Source organism: Oncorhynchus clarkii, chromosome 5, assembly GCF_045791955.1.
Source record: "Oncorhynchus clarkii lewisi isolate Uvic-CL-2024 chromosome 5, UVic_Ocla_1.0, whole genome shotgun sequence".
NCBI classification, from domain to species: domain Eukaryota; kingdom Metazoa; phylum Chordata; class Actinopteri; order Salmoniformes; family Salmonidae; genus Oncorhynchus; species Oncorhynchus clarkii.
This window is the reverse complement of record NC_092151.1, coordinates 33,853,953-33,879,501: the sequence shown is the minus strand read 5'-3', so window position 1 is coordinate 33,879,501 and position 25,549 is coordinate 33,853,953. Positions and strand designations below refer to the sequence as shown.

At 46.2% G+C, this 25,549-nt stretch overlaps 1 protein-coding gene across 3 annotated transcripts in view; it reads left to right on the top strand.

The window, feature by feature from the left end:
* The window catches only part of LOC139408684 (immunoglobulin superfamily, member 9a), a 38,141-nt gene extending 13,478 nt beyond the window's left edge, over nucleotides 1-24,663 (top strand). For 2 of the 3 annotated variants that reach the window (XM_071152897.1, XM_071152896.1), the window contains exons 11-22: nucleotides 372-488; nucleotides 1,395-1,545; nucleotides 5,644-5,755; nucleotides 12,773-12,963; nucleotides 13,123-13,337; nucleotides 13,658-13,742; nucleotides 14,105-14,275; nucleotides 14,641-14,677; nucleotides 15,091-17,781; nucleotides 17,961-18,046; nucleotides 18,701-18,866; nucleotides 19,097-24,663. In XM_071152897.1, coding sequence (XP_071008998.1) covers nucleotides 372-488; nucleotides 1,395-1,545; nucleotides 5,644-5,755; nucleotides 12,773-12,963; nucleotides 13,123-13,337; nucleotides 13,658-13,742; nucleotides 14,105-14,275; nucleotides 14,641-14,677; nucleotides 15,091-17,781; nucleotides 17,961-18,046; nucleotides 18,701-18,846 — 4,002 coding nt within the window. In that variant the 3' untranslated portion in view covers nucleotides 18,847-18,866; nucleotides 19,097-24,663. The remainder of the gene's footprint in view (nucleotides 1-371; nucleotides 489-1,394; nucleotides 1,546-5,643; nucleotides 5,756-12,772; nucleotides 12,964-13,122; nucleotides 13,338-13,657; nucleotides 13,743-14,104; nucleotides 14,276-14,640; nucleotides 14,678-15,090; nucleotides 17,782-17,960; nucleotides 18,047-18,700; nucleotides 18,867-19,096) is intronic. The other variant, XM_071152898.1, reaches the window with a different exon arrangement.
* Nucleotides 24,664-25,549: the final 886 nt, after the last annotated feature.

Here is a 25,549-nt window from a genome sequence, read left to right as displayed (position 1 = left end):
TACGTGGTACAATGGTAGTTGCATAATAATTCTGCAATAGTGGTTTGTTTCTTTAAAAAGTTATTGCTACCAATTTGAAAGCAAGTAGTTGGTTACTAATTTTGTGCAAGAGCTCTTATCTGAGATAGCCAATGAGCATTTTGATGACCTTCTTACACTCCTCTGCTTGTCAGCCTGTTACATGAATTGAGTTTAATGTGGTCTGATTACAATAGCTCCTCTATATCAAAGTTAATTAAGGATCTAATCCTTTTTTAAATAGAATAATCATGGCTAAAGCTGAAGGTAATCAACTGTTTCACTCACTTTCTCTAATTGCAATAAACTCCTTGACTAAATGACACGGCTAGTTGTTTTGTTATGACCCACAGGACCCCCCGTCACTCAGCGTGTGTCCCCGTAAGGAGTATAGACAGGAGGTTGGGAGAATGCTTGTTATTCCCTGCCAGACCACTGGAGATCCAGCCCCTAGTATAACCTGGAGCAAGGTGAGAACACTCCAACAGACCCCACAGCAAATGACTGTACTCTACTGACTTCTTCAGTCAACATGTTAATACGATAGTATGAACTGTGGACAAACCCTGAGGCAGAAATAGCTATTATTTAACACACACCTGCAAGCAAGCACCCCTCTCCCGACAAACAGAGACAAACAAACACTTCACTGATTGCAGATTGCCCTTCATCAGCAATCAGCCCAGCTTGTGTGTCTGATCTCTCTATCCTCCCTGTCTGTAGGTTGGACCTGCCCTTCACTTTCAGTACTCTGCAGTCTGATCTCTCTGTCCTCCCTGTCTGTAGGTTGGACCTGCCCTTCACTTTCAGTTGGACCTGCCCTTCACTTTCAGTACTCTGTAGTCTGATCTCTCTGTCCTCCCTGTCTGTAGGTTGGACCTGCCCTTCACTTTCAGTACTCTATAGTCTGATCTCTCTGTCCTCCCTGTCTGTAGGTTGGACCTGCCCTTCACTTTCAGTACTCTATAGTCTGATCTCTCTATCCTCCCTGTCTGTAGGTTGGACCTGCCCTTCACTTTCAGTACTCTATAGTCTGATCTCTCTGTCCTCCCTGTCTGTAGGTTGGACCTGCCACACGCTCTCAGTACTCTGTAGTCTGATCTCTCTGTCCTCCCTGTCTGTAGGTTGGACCTGCCACACGCTCTCAGTACTCTGTAGTCTGATCTCTCTGTCCTCCCTGTCTGTAGGTTGGACCTGCCACACGCTCTCAGTACTCTGTAGTCTGATCTCTCTGTCCTCCCTGTCTGTAGGTTGGACCTGACACACGCTCTCAGTACTCTGTAGTCTGATCTCTCTGTCCTCCCTATCTGTAGGTTGGACCTGCCACACGCTCTCAGTACTCTGTAGTCTGATCTCTCTGTCCTCCCTGTCTGTAGGTTGGACCTGCCACACGCTCTCAGTACTCTGTAGCAGCTAACGGCTCCCTGCTGCTGCTTCCTCTCAGTAAAGACCACCAGGGGGAGTGGGTGTGCAGCGTTACAAACCGCGTGGCCACTGTCAAAGCCAGCACTCTCATCTCAGTGCTGGGTGAGTGGAACAGACTGACTGACTTACTCATCTTTATTAATGTAGCTACTATGTAAAGTGTTCATTACCAATGTTCTCTCTGTTTTTCAGCACTGAGCAAATTTCAGGTTTGCTGAGTGCAAACTTGAACTTTGTAAAGATTCTTTGCAACTTCCAGCGCACGTTTGCTGCTTTAAGTTACTGTTTTAACAGTGGCCAAGTAGGCTACTGTGGCTATTTGATCATAATGTAGGCCTACCATGAAAAACAATGGAGAAAATGCATCCCATAACATTTTAACATGGAAATAGCTGTTCTATCATGCAGCCAATGTGCGGTGTTCAATGTAGGCCTACATTCCATGAGACTTTTGAAAAAAAACATACAAGGCTTGACATGAACCTGTTTATCCACTTGTCCGTTTAGACCTACGAGGTGACTGAACATGTTGTTGTATTGTTTGATGAAAGAAACCACTTTACAAAATAATATGCATTATTATTTCCATACCATTATTACAAGAAGCAGACAAATTATGCTACCCTCTGCTTATTGGCTACTTAGCTTATTCAGGCCCGTCTCAAAATACAACACTTCCCCTTTAAGACAAAAAAAGCTCTTTACCTGACTCGCTTTTCAAAGATGTCTAGGAATGTGCACGTTTTGTACTCTTGCAGGAAGCAATCACTCCCCTATTGCTGACTACAAATGATCTATAACTGGGCTATTAACTCACTAACTGGTAAAGGATATGAACAAAATGTGGCGACATGCAGCTCTCGCTTTGATCTCAAAACAAGCCCATCTACTCACGACCACTTGTGCTGTTGACACAGTCCAGTTCAAAGTAAATGGCACAGATCCATATACAGTATGACAATGGTCTATTTGCATACAGGTCTACTACGGGCTGAGTCGTGCATGTTAGTGCAATGGAATCATACTCCGATGCAAAATCTCTTGCATAGTTTGTTTAGTTTCATGATGTTGCATTAAAGTGTCTAATTTTGCGTTGATCCGACCACAATTGCCACAGTAAAGGGAAACGTTGATAGTGTTAACTAACAGGGAAAACTCTAGAACAGTGGTCACCAACCTTTTCTGAGTCAAAATGCAAGCCGTGGATCTACCACTCAGATATGTTTTTTTGCATGACTTAAAAAACTCAAGCCTATGCAACATTGACCTATTAAAAACAGTACTGTAGAAATGAGGTTTGTGCAGTAAGCTATAAACCCAATACATTATCACTGCATATTGTCTTTGCTGGAATTACCCTGCCAATAAATACATTGTTGTTCTGGCCATTAAAAAAATTAAATAATAATAAAACATTGAAATTTGAGGTAGACTATATGATCATGAATCAAATTTTATTAGTCACATGCGCCAAATACAACAGATGTAGACCTTACAGTGAAATGCTTACTTACAAGCCCCTAACAATGCAGTTTAAAAAATGCAAATAAGAAATTAAAGTAACAAGTAGTTAAAGAGCAGCAGTAAAATAACAATAGCGAGACTATTTACAGGGGGTACCGATACAGAGTCAATGTGCGGGGGCACCGGTTAGTCGAGGTAATTGAGGTAATATGTACATGTAGGTAGAGTTATTAAAGTGACTATGCATAGATAATAACAGAGAGTAACAGCAGCGTAAAAGATGGGGGGGCGGGAATGCAAATAGTCTGGGTAGCCATTTGATTAGATATTCAGGAGTATTATGACTTGGCACTCCGGTACCGCTTTCCATGCGGTAGAAGAGAGAACAGTCTATGACTAGGGTGGCTGGAGTATTTGACAATTTCTAGGGCCTTCCTCTGACTTGGCCCCAGTGATGTACTGGGCTGTACGCACTACCCTCTGTAATGGCTTGCGGTCGGAGGTCGAGCAGTTGCCATACCAGGAAGTGATGCAACCAGTTGTTGCTCTCGTAGAACCTTTTGAGGATCTCGTAGAACCTTTTGAGAATCTGAGTATCCATGCCAAATCTTTTCAGTCTTCTGAGGAGGAATAGGTTTTGTCGTGCACTCTTCACAACTGTCTTGGTGTGCTTGGACCATGTTAGTTTGTTGGTGATGTGGACACCAAGGAACTTGAAGCTCTCAACCTGCTCCACTACAGCCCCGTCAATGAGAATGAGAATGGGGACGGGGATGGGCTTGGTTCTCTTTTTCCTGTAGTCCACAATCTACTCCTTTGTCTTGATCATGTTGAGGGAGAGGTTGTTGTCCTGACTATTGTGGTCTGCTTAAAACATGTTAGTCTTACAGACTCGGACAGGGAGAAGTTGAAAATGTCAGTGAAGACTCTTGCCAGTTGGTCAGCGCAAGCTCACAGTACACGTCCTGGTAATCCGTCTGGCCCTGCGGCCTTGTGAATTTTGACCTGTTTACAGGTCTTACTCACATCTGCTGCGGAGAGCGTGATCACACAGTTGTCCTGAACAGCTGGTGCTCTCATGCATGTTTCAGTGTTATTTGCGTTATTTGCGCTTCATAGGTTAGTGCGTCTGGTAGGCTCGTGTCACTGAGCAGCTCTCGGCTTTGCTTCCCTTTGTAGTCTGTAATTGTTGCAAGCCCTGCCACATCCGACGAGCATCGGAGCCGGTGAAGTACAATTCGATCTTAGTCCTGTATTGACACTTTGCCTGTTTGATGTTTCGTTGGAGGGCACAGCGGGATTTCTTATAAGCTTCCGGGTTAGAGTCCCGCTCCTTGAATGCGGCAGCTCTAGCCTTTAGCTCAGTGCGGATGTTGTCTGTAATACATGGCTTCTGGTTGGGGTATTTACGTATGGTTGCTGTGGGGACTACGTCATCGATGCACTTATTGATGAAGCCAATGACTGTTGTGGTGTACTCCTCAATGCCATAGGAAGAATCCCTTAACATTTTCCAGTCTGTGCTAACAAAACAGTCCTGTAGCTTAGCATCTGCTTTATCTGACCACTTTTTTACACACCGATTAATAGATCCATTATTGTATTACTTGTGAGGCACAGCTGAGTGAGCATACATTTAAATAATTCACTTTTTATTTTTATTTTACTGGGCTGATGGTGCCTGCATCCGATGGTCAGTCTCAGCGGAGGGAGAGAGCAGCAGACTGAGGGTCCGCCTCTCAACATCCCTCTGCTCTCCCTTTCCTCCACTGACACTGACCAAAAAGGGACACCGTCTTCCAGCTGATGGCAAAACCACATTATTTCTGCCTCATGCACAAATTCATGCTGTTACTCCTATGAACAGAGAAAGTGAAATATTATTGATATAAAAAAATACCCAAGCCGGTAATAATAACAACAACGCAAGCCTATAGATACACATTCCTACTCATTCATTACTGCTGCAGTGCTTGTTGCAGCGCTGAGTGGAAATAGGAAGAACATGTATTTTATGGCTTATAAAAGTATTGAATACAAAGTGTTGACAGTGCTGAGTAAGAACTTAAACATGAACTCACTCATGAAAACAGCATCTCTTTGCTGTATTCATTGACAGTTTATCTCTAGTCATGGTTTTAAATGTTTTAAGTCTCACAGTATCATCTTTGCTGTAGTTTTCTTTTATGCCTGCTTCGTTTCTGCAGACACGGTAATCTGAGCCATCCGATTGGACAGCGGTAGGCCTACTAGGTGCACTTGATTTACTCTCTGGGCCCACTGGGTAGACAGAGTTTGTACCTTCAAACACTTGAAATGATTAAAAATGGCATCAATTCACCTACCTGGCACGCAGGGCAGCTGAATCGGGTGCACCTATCGCCAACAGCATGAGACGAAAAAACAAAAAATAGGAACACAAGGCGTTATCGTTGTTTTTTTTACAGAAATGTTTGGCGATCGACTAGGAATGCCTTAGAGATTGAACTTCACTCAACTTTCTAGAGCAGTAGTCAATCTCGTGCTTCTCTCTGTGGGTTGATATTTATTCTGCATGGCAGTCCCCGGGGAGCTGCACAGTAGTCTAGGCTACTGCGAACATTGTTCATGACGTTATGTAACCGCATCAGTATGTTACGAATCAATGTAAAATAATGACGCAACGCTCATCCTATCACTATTCTTCCCCTTCTTACTTCTCGCTCCCTCTTTCTCTTCTCCTCCTCTGTCTGTTAGGCACCAGTCCCCATGCTGCCACCCTGGTGTCTGTCACTCCAGGGGCGAAGCAGGCCAATGTCTCCTGGGAACCAGGCTTTGATGGGGGATACACCCAGAAATTCACAGTCTGGTGAGTCATCTACTCTTCTAGTCTATGTTCTGTCTCCCTCTCCATGGCCTTGTGCTGTGTCACCATATTAGCAACATATTGCATTGAACGTGAGTGGAGGACAGCGCATCATCAGCGGCAGCAGAGGTAAACAGTCACAAACGGAGAAACAGACGAAATGTATTGACACAGACTGGGACAGAACACAGAAACCCACCAGTAATTACTGATGCCAGATGGAGCAGTTTGAAAGACAAACCAGTGTCCTTCACCATGCTTTTTCAAGCTGATTATTTTACTAACATTGCCCCATCTGTCACGCCCTGACCTTAGTATTCTTTGTTTTCTTTATTATTTTGGTTAGGTCAGGGTGTGACATGGGTGATATGTGTGTTTTTGTCTTATTCTAGAGTGTTAGTACTGTCTAGGGTTTTTTGTAGATTTATGGGGTTGTTTTCATCTAGGTGTTTATGTTGCTCTATGGTTGCCTAGATTGGTTCTCAATTAGAGGCAGGTGTTTATCGTTGTCTCTGATTGGGAACCATATTTAGGCAGCCATCTTCTTAGGGTACTTTTTGGGTTATTGTCTATGTTATGTTGCACGTTAGCACATTGTTTATATAGCGGTCACGTTCGTTTTGTTGTTTTTTGTTTAAGTGTTCTTCGTGTTCTTCATTAAATAAAGAAGAATGTATTCTAACCACGCTGCGCTTTGGTCCCCTCCATACGACGATCATGACAGAATAACCCAACAACAATGGACCAAGCAGCGTGGTAACGGACAGCAGCAGCAATAAAAGGACTTGGGAGGAGATTATGGACGGCAAATTGACCCTGGGCACAGCCAGGGGAATATCGCCGTCCCAGAGCTGGAGGCAGCGAAAGCAGAGAGGCACCGGTATGAGGAGGCAGCACGGCGGCGCGGCTGGAAGCCCGAGTGGCAGCCCCAAAAATGTCTTGGGAGAGGGCACACAGGGAGTGTGGCGAAGTCAGGTAGGAGACCTGCACCAGCTCCCTGTGCTTACCGTGGAGAGAGAGGGCGTTGTACCGGGCAGGCACCGTGTTATGCGGTGGAGCGCACGGTGTCCCCGGTGCGTGTTCATAGCCCGGTGTGGTACATTCCAGCTCCTCGTATCGGCCGGGCTAGAGTGGGCATCGAGCCAGGTGCCATGAAGCCGGCTCTACGCATCTGGTCTCCAGTGCGTCTCCTCGGACTGGCATACAGTGGGGCAAAAAAGTATTTAGTCAGCCACCAATTGTGCAAGTTCTCCCACTTAAAAATATGAGAGGCCTGTAATTTTCATCATAGGTACACTTCAACTATGACAGACAAAATGAGAAAAAAAATCCAGAAAATCACATTGTAGGATTTTTAATGAATTTATTTGCAAATTGTGGTGGAAAATAAGTATTTGGTCACCTACAAACAAGCAAGATTTCTGACTTTCACAGACCTGTAACTTCTTCTTTAAGAGGCTCCTCTGTCCTCCACTCGTTACCTGTATTAATGGCACCTTTTTGAACTTGTTATCGGTATAAAAGATACCTGTCCACAACCTCAAACAGTCACACTCCAAACTCCACTATGGCCAAGACCAAAGAGCTGTCAAAGGACACCAGAAACAAAATTGTAGACCTGCACCAGGCTGGGAAGACTGAATCTGCAATAGGTAAGCAGCTTGGTTTGAAGAAATCAACTGTGGGAGCAATTATTAGGAAATGCAAGACATACAAGACCACTGATAATCTCCCTCGATCTGGGGCTCCATGCAAGATCTCACCCTGTGGGGTCAAAACGTGGGGTCAAGAACGGTGAGAAAAAATCCCAGAACCACACGTTGGGACCTAGTGAATGACCTGCAGAGAGCTGGGACTAAAGTAACAAAGCCTACCATCAGTAACACACTACGCCGTCAGGGACTCAAATCCTGCAGTGCCAGACGTGTCCCCTTGCTTAAGCCAGTACATGTCCAGGCCCGTCTGAAGTTTGCTAGAGAGCATTTGGATGATCCAGAAGAAGATTGGGAGATTGTCATATGGTCAGATGAAACCAAAATATAACTTTTTGGTAAAAACTCAACTCGTCGTGTTTGGAGGACAAAGAATACTGAGTTGCATCCAAATAACACCATACCTACTGTGAAGCATGGGGGTGGAAACATTATGCTTTGGGGCTGTTTTTCTGCAAAGGGACGAGGATGACTGATCCGTGTAAAGGAAAGAATGAATGAGACCAAATATCGAGTGATTTTGAGTGAAAACCTCCTTCCATCAGCAAGGGCATTGAAGATGAAACGTGGCTGGGTCTTTCAGCATGACAATGATCCCAAACACACCGCCCGGGCAATGAAGGAGTGGCTTCGTAGGAAGCATTTCAAGGTCCTGGAGTGGCCGAGCCAGTCTCCAGATCTCAACCCCATAGAAAATCTTTGGAGGGAGTTGAAAGTCCGTGTTGCCCAGCAACAGCCCCAAAACATCACTGCTCTAGAGGAGATCTGCATGGAGGAATGGGCCAAAATACCTACAACAGTGTGTGAAAACCTTGTGAAGACTTACAGAAAACGTTTGACCGCTGTCATTGCCAACAAAGGGTATATAACAAAGTATTGAGATAAACTTTTGTTATTGACCAAATACTTATTTTCCACCATAATTTGCAAATAATTTCAGAAAAAATCCTACAATGTGATTTTCTGGATTTATTTTCCTCATTTTGTCTGTCATAGTTGAAGTGTACCTATGATGGAAATTACAGGCCTCTCTCTCATCTGTTTAAGTGGGAGAACTTGCACAATTGGTGGCTGACTAAATACTTTTTTTGCCCCACTGTACATGGCACCAGCCTTAAGCATGGTGTCCCCGGTTCGCCTGCACAGCCCAGTGCGGGCTATTCCACCTCGCCGCACTGGCCTGTCTACGGGGAGCATTCAACCAGGTAAGGTTGGGCAGGCTCGGTGCTCCAGATCTCCAGTGCGCCTTCTCGGTCCGGTCTATCCGGTGCCATCTCCACGCACCAGCCCTCCGGTGGCAGCCCCCCGCACCGGGCTTCCTGTGCGACGCCAGAGCCCAGTTCTCCTTGTTCCTCCTCCCTGCACTCGCCCTGAGGTGCGTGTCCTCGGACCCGGTACCACCCGTGCCGGCACCACGCAGCAGGCCTACAGTGCGCCTCGTCTGTCCTGAGCTGCTAGAGTCTCCCGTCTGTCCTGAGCTGCTAGAGTCTCCCGTCTGTCCTGAGCTGCTAGAGTCTCCCGTCTGTCCTGAGCTGCTAGAGTCTCCCGTCTGTCCTGAGCTGCTAGAGTCTCCCGTCTGTCCTGAGCTGCTAGAGTCTCCCGTCCGTCCTGAGCTGCTAGAGTCTCCCGTCCGTCCTGAGCTGCTAGAGTCTCCCGTCCGTCCTGAGCTGCTAGAGTCTCCCGTCTGTCCTGAGCTGCTAGAATCTCCCGTCTGTCCTGAGCTGCTAGAGTCTCCCGTCTGTCCTGAGCTGCTAGAGTCTCCCGTCTGTCCTGAGCAGCTAGAGCCGCCAGCCAGGACCTGCCAGAGCCGTCAGCCAGCAAGGAGCTGCCAGAGCCGTCAGCCAGCCAGGACCTGCCAGAGCCGTCAGTCAGCCAGGACCTGCCAGAGCCATAAGCCAGCCAGGAGCTGCCAGAGCCGTCAGCCAGCCAGGAGCTGCCAGAGCCGTCAGCCAGCCAGGAGCTGCCAGAGCCGTCAGCCAGCCAGGAGTTACCCTTCAGTCCTGAGCTACCCCTCAGTCCTGAGCTACCCCTCAGTCCTGAGCTACCCCTCAGTCCTGAGCTACCCTTCAGTCCTGAGCTACCCTTCAGTCCTGAGCTACCCTTCAGTCCTGAGCTACCCTTCAGTCCTGAGCTGCCCCTCAGTCCTGAGCTACCCCTCAGTCCTGAGCTACCCCTCAGTCCTGAGCTACCCCTCAGTCCTGAGCTACCCTTCAGTCCTGAGCTACCCTTCAGTCCTGAGCTACCCTTCAGTCCTGAGCTGCCCCTCAGTCCTGAGCTACCCCTCAGTCCTGAGCTACCCCTCAGTCCTGAGCTGCCCCTCAGTCCTGAGCTGCCCTTCAGTCCTGAGCTGCCCCTCACTCCGGAGCTACCCTTCAGTCCTGAGCTGCCCCTCACTCCGGAGCTGCCCCTCAGTCCTGAGCTGCCCCTCAGTCCAGTGGGGTCCTTTAGTAGGGTTGCCAGTCCTAGGTTGGCGGCGAGGGTCGCCGTTCCTAGGAGGCCACAAAAACGGACTAAGACTATGGTGGGTGCTGGACGTGGACCCCACTCCGAGCCGCCGCCGTGAAAGAGGCCCACCCGGATCCTCCCCTTTAGATTAGGTTTTTGCGGCCGGAGTCTATGTTGCACGGTAGCACATTGTTTATATAGCGGTCACGTTCATCTTATTCGTTTTGTTGTTATTGTTTAAGTGTTCTTCGTGTTCTTCATTAAATGAAGAAGAATGTATTCTAACCACGCTGCGCTTTGGTCTACTCCATACGACGATCGTGACAGAATAACCAACCAACAATGGACCAAGCAGCGTGGTAACGGACAGCAGCAGCAATCAAAGGACCCTGGGCACAGCCAGGGGAATATTGCCGTCCCAAAGCAGAGCTGGAGGCAGCGAAAGCAGAGAGGCACCGGTATGAGGAGGCAGCACGGCGGCGCGGCTGGAACCCCGAGTGGCAGCCCCAAAAATGTATTGGGAGAGGGCAAGTCAGTGTGGCGAAGTCAGGTAGGAGTGTGGCGAAGTCAGGTAGGAGACCTGCGCCAGCTCCCCGTGCTTACCGTGGAGAGAGAGGGCGTTGTACCGGGCAGGCACCGTGTTATGCGGTGGAGAATGTATTCTAACCACGCTGCGCTTTGGTCTACTCCATACGACGATCGTGACACCATCTCTTGAAAATAATGCTATTGTATAGAATCTCTACGTTATCATATAGATATATTACATTGTGCATAGAATATGCGCACACACACACTCTCTATCAATTCCATTTTCAATTCAAGGCACTTTATTGGCATGGGAAACATATGTTAATATTGCCAAAGCAAGTGAAGTAGATAATATACAAAAGTGAAATAAACAATAAAAATGAACAGTAAATATTCCACTTACAGAAGTTCCAAAAGAATAAAGACACTTCAAATGTCATTATGTATATATACAGTGTTGTAATGATGTGCAAATTGTTAAAGTACAAAAGGGAAAAAAAATAAACATACAGTGCCTTGCGAAAGTATTCGGCCCCCTTGAACTTTGCGACCTTTTGCCACATTTCAGGCTTCACACATGAAGATATAAAACTGTATTTTTTTGTGAAGAATCAACAACAAGTGGGACACAATCATGAAGTGGAACGACATTTATTGGATATTTCAAACTTTTTTAACAAAGCAAAAACTGAAAAATTGGGCGTGCAAAATGATTCAGCCCCTTTACTTTCAGTGCAGCAAACTCTCTCCAGAAGTTCAGTGAGGATCTCTGAATGATCCAATGTTGACCTAAATGACTAATGATGATAAATACAATCCACCTGTGTGTATTCAAGTCTCCGTATAAATGCACCTGCACTGTGATAGTCTCAGAGGTCCGTTAAAAGCGCAGAGAGCATCATGAAGAACAAGGAACACACCAGGCAGGTCCGAGATACTGTTGTGAAGAAGTTTAAAGCCGGATTTGGATACAAAAATATTTCCCAAGCTTTAAACATCCCAAGGAGCACTGTGCAAGCGATAATATTGAAATGGAAGGAGTATCAGACCACTGCAAATCTACCAAGACCTGGCCGTCCCTCTAAACTTTCAGCTCATACAAGGAGAAGACTGATCAGAGATGCAGCCAAGAGGCCCATGATCACTCTGGATGAACTGCAGAGATCTACAGCTGAGGTGGGAGACTCTGTCCATAGGACAACAATCAGTCGTATATTGCACAAATCTGGCCTTTATGGAAGAGTGGCAAGAAGAAAGCCATTTCTTAAAGATATCCATAAAAAGTGTTGTTTAAAGTTTGCCACAAGCCACCTGGGAGACACACCAAACATGTGGAAGAAGGTGCTCTGGTCAGATGAAACCAAAATTGAACTTTTTGGCAACAATGCAAAACGTTATGTTTGGAGTAAAAGCAACACAGCTGAACACACCATCCCCACTGTCAAACATGGTGGTGGCAGCATCATGGTTTGGGCCTGCTTTTCTTCAGCAGGGACAGGGAAGATGGTTAAAATTGATGGGAAGATGGATGGAGCCAAATACATGACCATTCTGGAAGAGAACCTGATGGAGTCTGCAAAAGACCTGAGACTGGGACAGAGATTTGTCTTCCAACAAGACAATGATCCAAAACATAAAGCAAAATCTACAATGGAATGGTTCAAAAATAAACATATCCAGGTGTTAGAATGGTCAAGTCAAAGTCCAGACCTGAATCCAATCGAGAATCTGTGGAAAGAACTGAAAACTGCTGTTCACAAATGCTCTCCATCCAACCTCACTGAGCTCGAGCTGTTTTGCAAGGAGGAATGGGAAAAAATGTCAGTCTCTCGATGTGCAAAACTGATAGAGACATACCCCAAGCGACTTACAGCTGTAATCGCAGCAAAAGGTGGCGCTACAAAGTATTAACTTAAGGGGGCTGAATAATTTTGCACGCCCAATTTTTCAGTTTTTGATTTGTTAAAAAAGTTTGAAATATCCAATAAATGTCGTTCCACTTCATGATTGTGTCCCACTTGTTGTTTATTCTTCACAAAAAATACAGTTTTATATCTTTATGTTCGAAGCCTGAAATGTGGCAAAAGGTCGCAAAGTTCAAGGGGGCCGAATACTTTCGCAAGGCACTGTATATAGGTTGTATTTACAATGGTGTTTGTTCTTCACTGGTTGCCCTTTTCGTGTGACAACAGGTCACAAATCTTGCTGCTGTGATGACACACTGTGGTATTTCACCCAGTAGATATGGGAGTTTATCAAAATGATGTTTGTTTTCTTTCTATCTCTGTCTCTCTCTCCTTTCTCTCTATTCACTCTCCTCTTCTCTCTGCAGGTTGAAGCAGATGTCTGTTGGTGACAGTGGGGAGAAACAGGAGTGGCTCTCTGTGCCTGTGCCCTCGTCCTCTGGCTCCAGTCTGCAGGTGACGGGGCTGGTCCCTGCCACAGAGTACCAGTTCAGTGTCCTGCCACACAACAAAGTGGGCACTGGGCCTTTCAGCGAAATCGCCACCACCCGAACTCTGAGTCAGTACCCGTTGTGTTGAAGTGTCTCTGTTTACAATGTATCTTTAGAGCCTGAATGACATTGTCTACTCTAAGGCTGCATGCTTGAACATTATTCTCCAAATTATAGTTCCTAAGTGGTCTATTTTTTTTTAAGTGTGTTCTGTCTTACGCCTTCAGATCCACTCCCAAGGAGAGCGAAACTAGAGCCACCCACATCGCTGTCAGCCAATCAGAGCTTGGCAGGTATAGTCCTGCAGTGGTCCGCCTATTCTCAGTTCCTGCCCATCACTGGATTTGTCCTCCAATCGCGCACTGAGCAAGGGGAGTGGTTCAATCTGGACGAGGACATCGGTGCCAATAGGAGTGCGATGATCGTTCCAGGTCTGCGCAAGGTAACCGCCAGTCCCTGTTCGTCACTCCCTCAGAGACCAGTCAGCAGACATCAGTCTTAAAGTCTCTTATCTCAGTTAGACACCACAGTGGTATTTAAATTAGGAAGCCTCTCTCAGGCTTATCATATGACAGCGATCATCTTTCTTCCTTCTTTCAATCTATGTCCTTTCTCCCCTCTCTGTCTGCCTCCTCTGTCCCTCTCTCCTTCTCTTCCCTACATCTGAATTCAGATGAGCCTGATTAGCATTGCAGGCGTGATCCTATGTTGACAAAGTCTGGTTTCATCCCCCCGTCCCTCCGTCCTCCCCTGTGTGTGTAGGACTGTGTGTACGAGCTGCGGCTGCTGTCCCGGCGAGGGGAGTTGCTGAGCGAGCCCAGTCCATCAGTCAACGTCTCCACCATGGGTTAGTGTTTCAGGCTGGGGAGCCAGGCAGAACCAGCCTCTGTAACATTACCACAGGCACCACAGGCCCATTACAGAATTAGAACAGCCCTCTGGAGAATACTGGTCTTTTTAAGAGTCTGAGTTATGAAATATTGCAGCTAATAACGTATTTAGAATTTGACCATATCTGGCTTTTTTTACATATTCATATTTCACCATGGGACTTATTGAAGACGGATATATCAGTGATAGTGTCATGCTTTTATCATACTGTGTGTTGGACAAGCTGCCCTAGTGTATTTACTGTAAGGAATGCATTGTTAACATTTGGCTGTGGTAGAGTTCTGTGTTATGGATGCTGATGTTGCGGTCATGTCACAGGGATGGATATGTACCCTGCCACTTCCCGCTTCCTGGAGTTTGTTCCCGAGCCGCTATTGGCTGGAGTGATGGGCGGCGTGGGCTTCCTGTGTTTGGCCCTCATCCTTGTCCTGGGAACCGTGTGTATCTTCAGTCACAAGAGAGACCAGCGACGCAGGAAGATGACAGATGGTGAAACATGATCACTTACTGATCACATGCACTATGAACACCATTATACAGCATGTAGTTGACTTCCAATACACTTTCCTAAACCATAGTTCAGTGCATAGACACATCACCATGCTTGTCAACCCCATTCCCCTTTCATTGTAAAATAAGTTAATTTAGTTTACATTGCTAGCTAATTAGGGTCATTCCTCATTAATGTGGCTGATTAATGTGAGTGTAATTAACTTTGAGGCACGGCCCATTGCTGTGGCTCTGGACATTTTTGTCTGCTTTGATTGGGCTCATATTATTGGGCTTGATTTAGTTTTTTTCATTTATTTCCTTTCCATGGTGACTGTCATTGTGAATCATCATCCCCCCTTCAGATCTCCCTCCTGCCATCTATAAAAGCCCCCCCTCAACGTAAGTACCCTTCCTCCATAATATCATTAATTGTTCTCCTTCTCACCATTTTGTTTTAATTACTGTAGGGCGATTTTTTTTCTTCTGACTTTTAGGAGATTTTAATTTTACCATACCCTGGATCGCCTTTGTCTTAATGTATTTTTTTTTCAAGACTGATATCTTCAAGACAGCTTAAGAAGTCTTCATGACTCGCTATAGACACATTTTCATTTTCTCTAAGACATGTCTTAAGATGACTCAAGATGTTTTCACAAAACATCTCAAGACATGGTGATGGCTCAGTAAAATGGCCCTCTCTCTCTCTCTCTCCCTCCCTCCCTTCCTTCCTTCCTTCCTTCCTTCCTTCCTTCCTTCCTTCCTTCCTTCCTTCCTTCCTTCCTTCCTTTAAACCCCTTCTCTCTCTCTTGTAGCAGGTCGCTTGCTAGCAGTCCAGACAGTGTGCTGAAGCAGAAGCTCCTCCCTCCCCACTGCCACCCCCACTATCCCGGCTCCCACTCCTCCTGCTCCTCCTCCCAGTCAGACCACTCCTCCTTTGGCAGACCCAGCCACAGTGAATACAAGGACCAGCGCCAGCAGCTGCTCTCCTGCCCCCCACCCCCTCCTCACTATGCCGCCCACCACCACCACCACCTCCCCAGGATAGGCTCTTCCCCCAATTCCCCTCTAGAGTTTATCTCTAGAGGTCCAGACGGTCGCTTCATTGTGCAGCCCTACGACCAGGCCTCCGCCCCTTCCTCCAACACCATGAGATTCCTGAGGAAAGACTTCCCACAATCCACTGGGGTCCAGAGGTCAGTGTCCCTTCGCTCTGAGAAGAGAGTGGGGAGGGAACCGCCTTTTGTCCTCTCAGTGGACCTACCCCCCTGTGGTGGAACTGACCCCAACCCCACGACCAGGGTCCGGGCCATGGCCAAACACCTCTCCCTCCACGGACGCTTCTACCTGGATGAGGAGCAGGACAGTTGTGCTGGACATCCAGACAAGAGTAGTCTCTACTCAGACAGTAACTCAGACATGTCCCCCCAGCCAAGCCTGGAGGAAAGCAATCCAGGATACCCATCCCTAAAGCGGGCTGTCCAGCCAGCCACTGCCAGCACCCTGGTCCTGCAGATGGAGCATGAGAAGGAGACCGGCAACCTGAGCAGGTGTCTGAAGCTGGCCCGGGAGAGAGAGGAGCTGGAGAGAGAGCTACGGAAGTACACACTTGATAGTAACGCTACTTTAGACGGGAAGAGAGAGGGACCGGGCAGCAACGAGGTGAGGTGGAGAGAATTTGAAGAGTGCGATCCAATATGGAAACCTCAGGACAACACTTCACCACACAGTCACCCCCATCATCTCAGTCACCCCCATCATCTCAGTCACCCCCAGGTCAACAGGGGGTGCTCAAGCATGGCCAAAGGCCCTTCACCCCCATCCTATATTCACTGGGAGGCCAGCCCTCTCACTTCAGCCACCAGCCTTGTCCCAGCACATCAGACCCCCTCTGATAGGACAGCGGTCCTCCACTGTGACCCTCCACTCACCCAGTGTCCCTCTCTGTCACCTGTCACACAACACCCCTTCAATTCAGAGAGACCAGAGTGTCACTCTAAGAGGAGGGTGAGCCAACAGCCACTAGACAGGCAGGAAGGGATGGAGACTGCAAGGGTCAAGACACACACAGGGCTTTGTGATGAAACTCACATATCAACAGAGCTGAAGAGAGGTGACTTGGAGTCACATGAATGGAACGGCAAGAACAATCAATGTAATGTCAGCATTTCACACAAGTCTAAGCCAGATGTCTCTGTCCACAAAGTGCCTGGTTCATGGAGAGTGGAGTTAGCAAGGTCACAGCCATGTGAAGAGTCATCTCTACACACATTGGTTGATCTCTCAGAATGTGTAGAAATGACTGTGGATGAACCAGAGGATGAAGGCTCAGTGGATCCTCCTACAAATCCCATAAGGCACCAGAGACATGTCCATCAGGTAAACAATGAGTCCCCATTGGCTGAGAAAGACCACAGAGGACCACAGACCATGAAAGGCCACAGAGCCCATCCATTGTCCCACAGGAAAAGCCCAGTGCCTAGGGAGGAGCGGGAGAAGTGGCACAGGAGGTCATCTCGGAGCAGAAGCCCAGCTACCATTCAGCCTCCTAGGCCGGCGCTCAGGAAGGCTATCAGTCTAGGAGGCTTTCAGAACAGGAACGGCGGCAACCACCAACGCAGCCAGAGTCTAGACTCCAGGAGACAATCCATGGGTAACTTCCTGACGCCTGATGCCTGGGTCGACTCTCTCAGCCAGGAGAACTGCTCCTCTCCCTTCTCCTTCCGCCCAGACTCTGTCTTCTTTGAACCCGAAAACTCCTTAGCTCCTGAGACCCCCACTCACACAGAGGCCCCCCTTGCTTCTCTGCCTCCCCCTCCCCCGCCACCTCCCCACCAGGACACCCGACCTCCCAGCAGGGCCCCACAGCAGCTCTGTGAAGCATATGGGGGTGATATGCACATCCAAAGCGTAAGAAGACCGGTGCTGGAGAGACAGACGCAGCTCCCCCCAACCCCTCCTTCAGTGCCTTCCAGCCCCAGTCATCCCACCCACGACCCCAGGAAGAAGGCTTCCATCTTCCCAGATGCCTACAGGTGGCCCATCACCTACCAGGAGGCCCTGAGGTCGGTGCAGCGCATGGAGGCCAGGAAGAATGTATCTCTCCCCAGGGACCACAGGGAGCACCCCAGACCCCCAGACTGTAGAGGCAGAACCACGGCTCCCTCCCTGCTCAGGGGTTACAGCTGGCCTGCACCTCACCATACCCCTCAGCCACCCCAGGAGGAGGAGAAGAAGCAGGAGGAGGTAGTAGTGGAGGAGGAAAAGGAGGAGAGGTATGGGGGACATGAGGTGGAGATTGGGAGGTATCATCGGGGAGTGCCAGACTTGGGGGGGAGCTACAGTAGCTATGCCAGCCAGAGCAGTGGCAGGGGGAGTCTGGAGACTCCAAACGGGCGAATGTCCATCTGCCTGTCCCCAACCCTCACCAGCTCTCCTGAGTCCACCGAGGAGATGCAGGGAAACACAGTGGAGTCACACCTACAGGACATGGAGACATTGAAAAGGTGAGTCTGTCCCTTGAGCTAGTATGTACTTCAGTCTCCCTTTATTTAGTATCTCTAATGCTTTCTTTCTACATTGTCCCTTTGACATTGAGCAACATGCAACATAATGAATAGCTGATGAGAGAAAATCTTCAACTTTAGCCATTACAAACTTTCCGCTTGTGCGTGTGTTTCTTCAGGAGAAAGGCCTCAGTGGATGAGAATTATGAGTGGGATTCAGCTGATGTGTCCATTCAGCTGGGAGATCAAGACCTTGAAGGCAGAGGTATGAGAGCTATAATGTTCTTTTAAGACTGGCATGCCGCTGTCTGAGCGAAATATGTTCAGAACTGAGTTTAATAACACTAGCTCTGTTGCTTAAGAACAGGCATGTCAAAATCATTTTGCCCTCGGGGCCACATTCTGTCTTCACCGAGGCTTCATGGCAAATTGGGTATATTGCCTTGTCAAGATCTGAAACAAAATATGATTTCTATCCAATCTTTTGGGACTTTTTGATGGTTCCGGACTGTCTACACTCTTAGGAGAAAAAAAAAGGTGCTATCTAGATCCTAAAAGGGTTCTTCTGCTGTCCCCATAGTAGAACCCTTTGAATAACCTTTTTTGGTTCCAGGTAGATCCCTTTTGGGTTCCATGTAGAACCCTTTCCACAGACGGTTCTACATGGAAACCAAGAGTTCTATCTGGAACCAAAAAGGGTTATCCTATGGGGACAGCCGAAGAAGCCCTTTGGAACCCTGTTTTCTAAGAGTGTAGCTTTCGTTTTGGGGATTGTTAGCGGGCTGAACACGGTGAAGACACTTAGGTTTTTTTTAAAACATAATATCCTTCAGAAATTCTTCAATTTGATTGATTGACACCCCTGCTTTAGATTATTGAAGGATATTTCTAATCCCTATCCAATCTTCTCCTGCTTTAGGCCTATTCTCTTCAGTTAGTCTACTGAAGTCTACTCCCAGCATGCACCATTCCAGGGAGGGCCTCAAAGAGTCGGTCCACTTCCAGGGTCATCGCCATGTGACCAACCGCCACTCAGAACCCGAACCAGAGACTGTGATGTTCTGACAGCCCCATCCATCGCGAAGGTCAGCTCAGAGCTCTCATCTCTGTTATTGTGTGTCTGCACAAGAGCATTGATCTGTGTGATTGGCTGTGTTTACCCATGTCTCTCCCCACCTTATGTATTTAGCTTTACTCTGTGGCTCTTATTGTGCTGGTGTTCATCTTTTTCTTATCTCTTTGTGTGCATCTGTCAGTCTTCTTCTCCTGTTGCTTTCTACTAATATCTCAGTGATTGTTTGTTTTATTTATACAGACTTCAAACAAGGAGGTGAAAATAGTGTGCCTTCATCGGCAATTCAGCATGGATGTACAGTTGTCAAAACTCTCATCCATGGGATAACACTGACTGACTGGACTGGTGGATGCTCAGGGCTGAGTACAGTATTGACTGGTGTTGTTCAGAGCTGTACCCACCAAAGAGGACTCTTACCACTGATTCACACAACTTAGTGGTTACATTGATTTCTCTCTGCTACTTCTACGGGATACTTGTACTATGAAACTTGTTACCAAATAAGTGAAAAGGCAGATACAATCTTGGGTCTTCCTTGCCCGTCATCATGGCACTGTGTGCGAAAATACATCATTCATACTCTTGGACTCACGGAAGAACAAGTTGGAGGCTCTTTTTATTGCTTTGAGAAAAAGCAATCCACCACTTGGGCTGGCACTTTGTTCCACTGCTACAACACTTTCAACTTTTGATAGAACTATGACGTATGATTGATTTTTCTGTGAGATGGAGAGAGAGCGTTTGAGAGGGCAGTATGACAGGTCCTTAAAATTAAGGAGGACTGATGGAGAATGTGCCGAAGAAGTAGGCTGCATCATGCCTTTTTTCACGTTGTTTTGTTCCTGGTCTAGTGTGACCGCTTCTGCAGTACAACTATGAGCTCTGAGTAGACGATCAATAATATTACCCAGGAGGTTAACTCACTCGGGTTAATCAGATGTAGCTCTATGAAGAAGGATTGCTTTCTTTTCTACCCATATTCTCAATATGTAGCTAATCGAATCTCTCATTACTCTCTATTTTTAACCTCATTGATGTTGTGCAATGTTTGATCTGTCTAATGATTTTTTTTGTACCCAGAGTGCAGTAGTTTTTTTGTGCGTGACTGAGGAGGGTGAGCGCTTGGCTGGTAATGATCACCTGTTGCTGGGATAAGCGAAGGCCGTTTTTTTTTTCACCAACCACGTGTAAAACGAGTGTTATTATCAGTGCGCATTATCCGGTGAGATTTTTGTTGCCGTGTCTAATTTGGAGATGGAAACCTAAATGGTATTTTTTCAATAAGTCAATCTCTGAGTCATCCTAGTCAGGGATGGAGATGGGAATTTACAGCTTGTCTGAAGAGTTAATTATGCCCTAGAATGCCTTCCAGCACAACGTCTGGTGATAGAGGAGAGAAAGGAGGGGCGCCGCGGGTGTGAATGCCTTTTGAGCTGTACACACTCTGTTATCAGCTTACAACACCAGATCACCCCACTTACCCTTCATTTGAATTCCATCAAACATTTGTACACAGAAATGACTCCCAGAGAAATGTCAGTTTGTCCACTTTGGGTTTTATATATGTGGTATGGCTCTCAATAGCAATACACTGCCAATATACATGGAATATTCTCTCACACCGTTTGTTCCGAATCCTCAGACTGAATGCAAATGCAGTTAGATGAATGACTAGCCTAATCATTACTGCTACTGTGCTTTTGTAAACATGCATTGTTATCGTTCAAGGATAAAGGTGAACTATTTTCAAGGTTTTTGTGCACGTTTGTACTTAAAATATATCCTTTTTTTATACAGAAAATTATTCATTGTTTTGTAAGACTAGTGTATTTCTTTGTATGATCTGTGCTTAGTTTGCTGATGATGTACAAGGTATCCTTATATAAACACATTTTCCATAGAACTGAAAAATAAATACTTGTTTATGCATGTTTTATTCAGTAAGTCAAAGCCATTAGCTGTCTCTTTTTATAATCCAAATGAGCATTTACTTCTCGAACACATCGGCATGAACAACGAACCTGAAGTTGATGTGTTTACCTGAAATAATGAATTAGTAGCAACATCTTCGACCCCGTCTATCCCTCTTCTATTTCCTTGATATCACTTCTCACTTTTTCATGCAGTTGTGTTTTTTTCTCCCGCAGAAGCATTCCCTTGGTCTCATTAACAGTCAGGAAGAGGACATCATTATGAAGCCATTAACAGTGTCATGATGCAGCAGATAGCACTTCAGTGGGGGAATCTCATTTGCATACCCCTCTTGTCCTCTCCTTGTCTCCTCAAAACCCATTGGAAGAGAAGAGGAGAGGGATTTTGAGAATGAGTTTCGAGGAGAGAGGAAGTGAGGAGTATGCAAAAGAGATTCTTCCCCATATGTTTGGCCCATTTGTCTGAAGGACCTTCGGTACCTTTTCCACTAGAGCATGTTGTTACTCAGCATATTGAACACCTTGTTTATGCACCGACCCATAGAACAATAATGAACAAACAAAGGTAACAACGTTTGAAGTTTATCAGTAGGTGTGACATTTGAGGCCGGATGTTTTATAGAATTATTTTAAAGAGCCATGCTTTAGACATGAAATTGAGCAGAAAAAAAGGCCATGTAAATGATGAAGCAAACAGAGTATTCTTTTAAAAACAAAACTTTTCAGAGAATGTTATTGTCATAGAAGACCAACTCATTCCAGTCTCTTCAAAAATACCCATAATGTTTCAGGTAAAACTGTTAAAAATACACGATTTAAGATACAGACCAAGAATTGTGGGTTGACTATGGTCAGTTAAGTATGCTGTTGCCCTGGTGATCGGTTGATGTTATGAATACATATGGTCGATTATAAAGCTGTCGCAGTTGAAAATTATATCACACACATTTCCACTTCAACTTGCCTGGGTTATATGCTGTTCCTTGTGAAGAAGACACGTAGCTTGGAAAAGGACTAGACATACTGTGATGGATGTCAGACGATACTAAATTACGTTTCTCATAGCCTATTTCTTCCCTCTTTCACTCAGCCTACACAGCCTATTACAATTGACTGAGGCCTTGAGCCCAGAGAAGCACATTGACTTGTGCATTGTTCCTTCATTTGCTGGTCCTCAGTCAGGCTCACAGCACGACGCCATGCTGCATTAGTGAAAGGTGATGAGCATGGTTAAAGAGAGGACCCTGAGTGAAACCCCAGGAGCCAGGGGCAGCCAGACAGGCACACGTGCACACTCCGCAAGGACAAAAGCACACACGTGCACACACGCAGACATGTACGCATGCCTGCAATCTCTCCCTCTCTGTATAAACTCTTCAGCCCTATAGAGAGAGTTCTATTTAAACCTTCAACCCAAAGTGTACTTCCTCTGTGAGTTCCATGTCACTCATGGAGTTGTTTGCCATCCATCCCTTTCAAGTTCAAGTTTCACGTTTTGTTAGTTGTGTGTACGCGATAGTCATGGTATACACCGTCCAAAAAAATGCTTGCTTGCAGGTTCCTTCCCGACAATGCAGCAACAATAAGAACTAATAAAAGATCAGTAGAATTGAATAAACATTTTTAGCATATATATATATATAATACAGGCACAATTTATAGTCCAATATTTACATGTGTATTGGGGAAGTGGGAATTGGGGGCATGTGTTTTAAATGGTGCAGTATTTAACAATCATAATAAGAGTCTGGTAGCAGCAGTTGTGATGTGTGGGTGCATGTGTGTTAAGGTACGGAGAATCGGAGCAGGTGATCAGTTCAAGTGTTCAGCAGTCTGATTGCTTGTAGATAGAAACTGTCTGGTATTAGACCTCAACTGTTGGTATCAGATCTCATGCTCCGATATCATCTGCCCGACGATAAGTCTGTTGAACAGCTCGTGGCTGGATGCTGCCAGATTTCCTCAGGCACCGTTTCGAGTAGATGTCCTGGATGGGTGGTGAACACGATCCCAGTGACGTACTGGGCCATCTTCACCACCCGCTGGAGGCCCTTGCGGACGTGGACGGAGCAATGTCCGTACCAGGTTGTGATGCAACCGCTCAGGACGCTCTTGATGGTGCAGCGGTAGTATTTGGAGATGAATTTCTTCAGCCGTCCAGGACGTAGATACACTGTTTCACCCTCTTGACAAGAGTGGTGGTGTTGATGGTCCTTGTCAAGTCCTCTGTGATGTGGATGCCGAGGAACTTAAAACTACTGAATCTATACCGCAGTCCCAGGTCCTTTCCCCATGGTTCTCTGCAGCCTGGGATCCTGGAACCCTCTGAATGATTTCCCTTCACTGGCCCTATCTGGGAAGAGCACATCCCTCATTGGCAGATTGTAATTGGTTCAGAAAAAGGCATCCCTGCTTCTATCACTGTGACTTACTCACTATCCCTCCAGGTCCCTCTCTCTCGCTTTGTCTTTCCTCTCTCTCTCGCTCTCTCTCTGTCCCTTTCCCTTCATGCACCCAATCTATTTTAGTCTCTTTCTCCCTCAGTCCTTCTTTCACGTCCTTCCCTCTCCTTCTGTCTCTCTCTCCCTGTCCCTCTGTGTCACTGTCTCTCTCTCCCTGTCCCTCTGTGTCACTGTCTCTCTTTCCCTGCACCATGCCTGGCTGCACGGAACATTTCCTCACGGCTGAAAGCTTGTCAAGCAGCACCTCTGTCATCGCCTGATCTGCTCACATCGCACATCTCACAGCCACTAGTGAAGTGTCTCTGCCATTAAAGGTCAGCTTGTTGCCATCTGCCACCCACCACCATGCCAGTCTGTTACCTCCTGATTGGACAGGGGGAGGACAGAGTGGTACCTCCTGATTGGACAGGGGAAGGACAGAGAATGGGTCAAAGTGGGTGAAGTGCCCCAGGATGTTTTTTTCTCTGGATGTTAAGGGTCTTTCCTAATGACCCTTAACATCCATAGGAAGTATCAGAGAGGCTATTATCTATAACTATATACTATCTCTCTGTCTTCCTCCAGCCTCTCCTTCTCAAGAATCCCCCCTGCTGTGCCGTTATCCTTCCTCTTTCACCACGACACAACTGCCTCTCTCCCCTCATGCCAACCAGATATTTTCAAACCAATAACAATTTCTCTCCTGCACCCCAACCCCCCACCCTATCACTCTATTATTACTCTGCTGCATTTCCAATTTTCTCCCATTCCCAGGCTTCTCCCCCAAAGCTCCTCTGTTGCTAGCTTGCGTCAAATTGCTGCAGAGTTGAGACAGACAGGGGTTTTGTTGGGCTCGTCCCAATGCTCCTACACCTAAGAGACTCTTGCTGGGGCCGCCAAGTGCCAATAAACTTCAGAGAAACCTTCCCTGTGCCAGCCAATTATCCTCGGCCATTGTTGCCACCGTATGCAGAAGTTGTGCTGCAGTTTGAGTGTGATGGGGTACAGCCATAGGAGGGGGACGGGAAGTGTTGTTATTGATAAGAAGCTTGCCCTTGAGATATGAAAGACTGTGCAGTACCTTTTTCAATGTTGATTGTTGTCCATAGGTCAGATGTTATAGTGTAGGTGAGTTGAATGACCTGGTAGCATTCGTGGTTACACAATCTTACCATCACAATAGCTAACGACACATAGATACGGTAGGGAGTCTACCTTGTGCCTTTTTGTCTTTTTTCATAATTTCTTGCATGGCTGCAGGAATTACAATATGCTATTAGTAAGGCAATCAAGCAGGTTCCTGTGGCTGTCATCAGAATGCATCGAACTCTCCATTATTAATGAAAACCTCAATGTATATTAATGGTCATGCATGTTAATGGTATGGATTTTACAGTGCCTGAATTGAAAATGGATTAAACATATTTTTCTCTCACCCAAGTGAAAACAAGTTTTTAGACATTTTTGCACATTTATAGAAAATTAAATACAGAAATATCTAATTTACGTACTGTAATTATCCACACCCATAAGTCAATACTTTGTAGAATCACCTTTGGCAGTGATTACAGCTGTGAGTCTTTTTGGGTAATTCTCTTAAGAGTTTTCCACACCTGGATTGTGCAACACATGCCCATTTATTATTTTCAAAAGTATTTTAGCTCTGTCAAATTGATTGTTGATTATTGCTAGACAACCATTTTCAGGTCTTGACGTAGATTTAAGTCAAAACTGAAACTCGGCCACTCAGGAACATTCACTGGCTTCTTGGTAAGCAACCGCAGTGTAGATTTGGCCTTGTGTTTTGGGTTATTTTCCTGCTGAAAGGTGAATTCATCTCCCAGTGTCTGGTGGAAAGCCGACAACCTGGTTTTCCTCTAGGATTTTGCCTTTGCTTAGCTCCATTCCATACATTTTTATCCTGAAACTCCCCAGTCCTTAACAATTAAAAGCATACCCATGACATGATTCAGCCAACGCTATGCTTGAAAATATGGAGAGTGGATTTGTCCCAAACATACCATTTTGTACTCAGGACAAAAAGTGAATTGCTTTGCCACACTTTTTGCAGTTTTACTTTAGTGCCAAACAGGATGCATAACAGGAATATAATTTTTTTCTATACAGGCTTCCTTCTTTTCACACTGTCAATTAGGTTAGTATTGTGGAGTAACTACAATGTTGTTTTGTATATATAGTATATTTTACATCGATCCAGACAGTTTTTAAATGGATACTTCGTGATCTTGGCATTGAGGCCCTTTATCTACTTCCCCAAAGTCAGATGAACTCCTGGATACCATTTTTTGTCTCTGCATGCA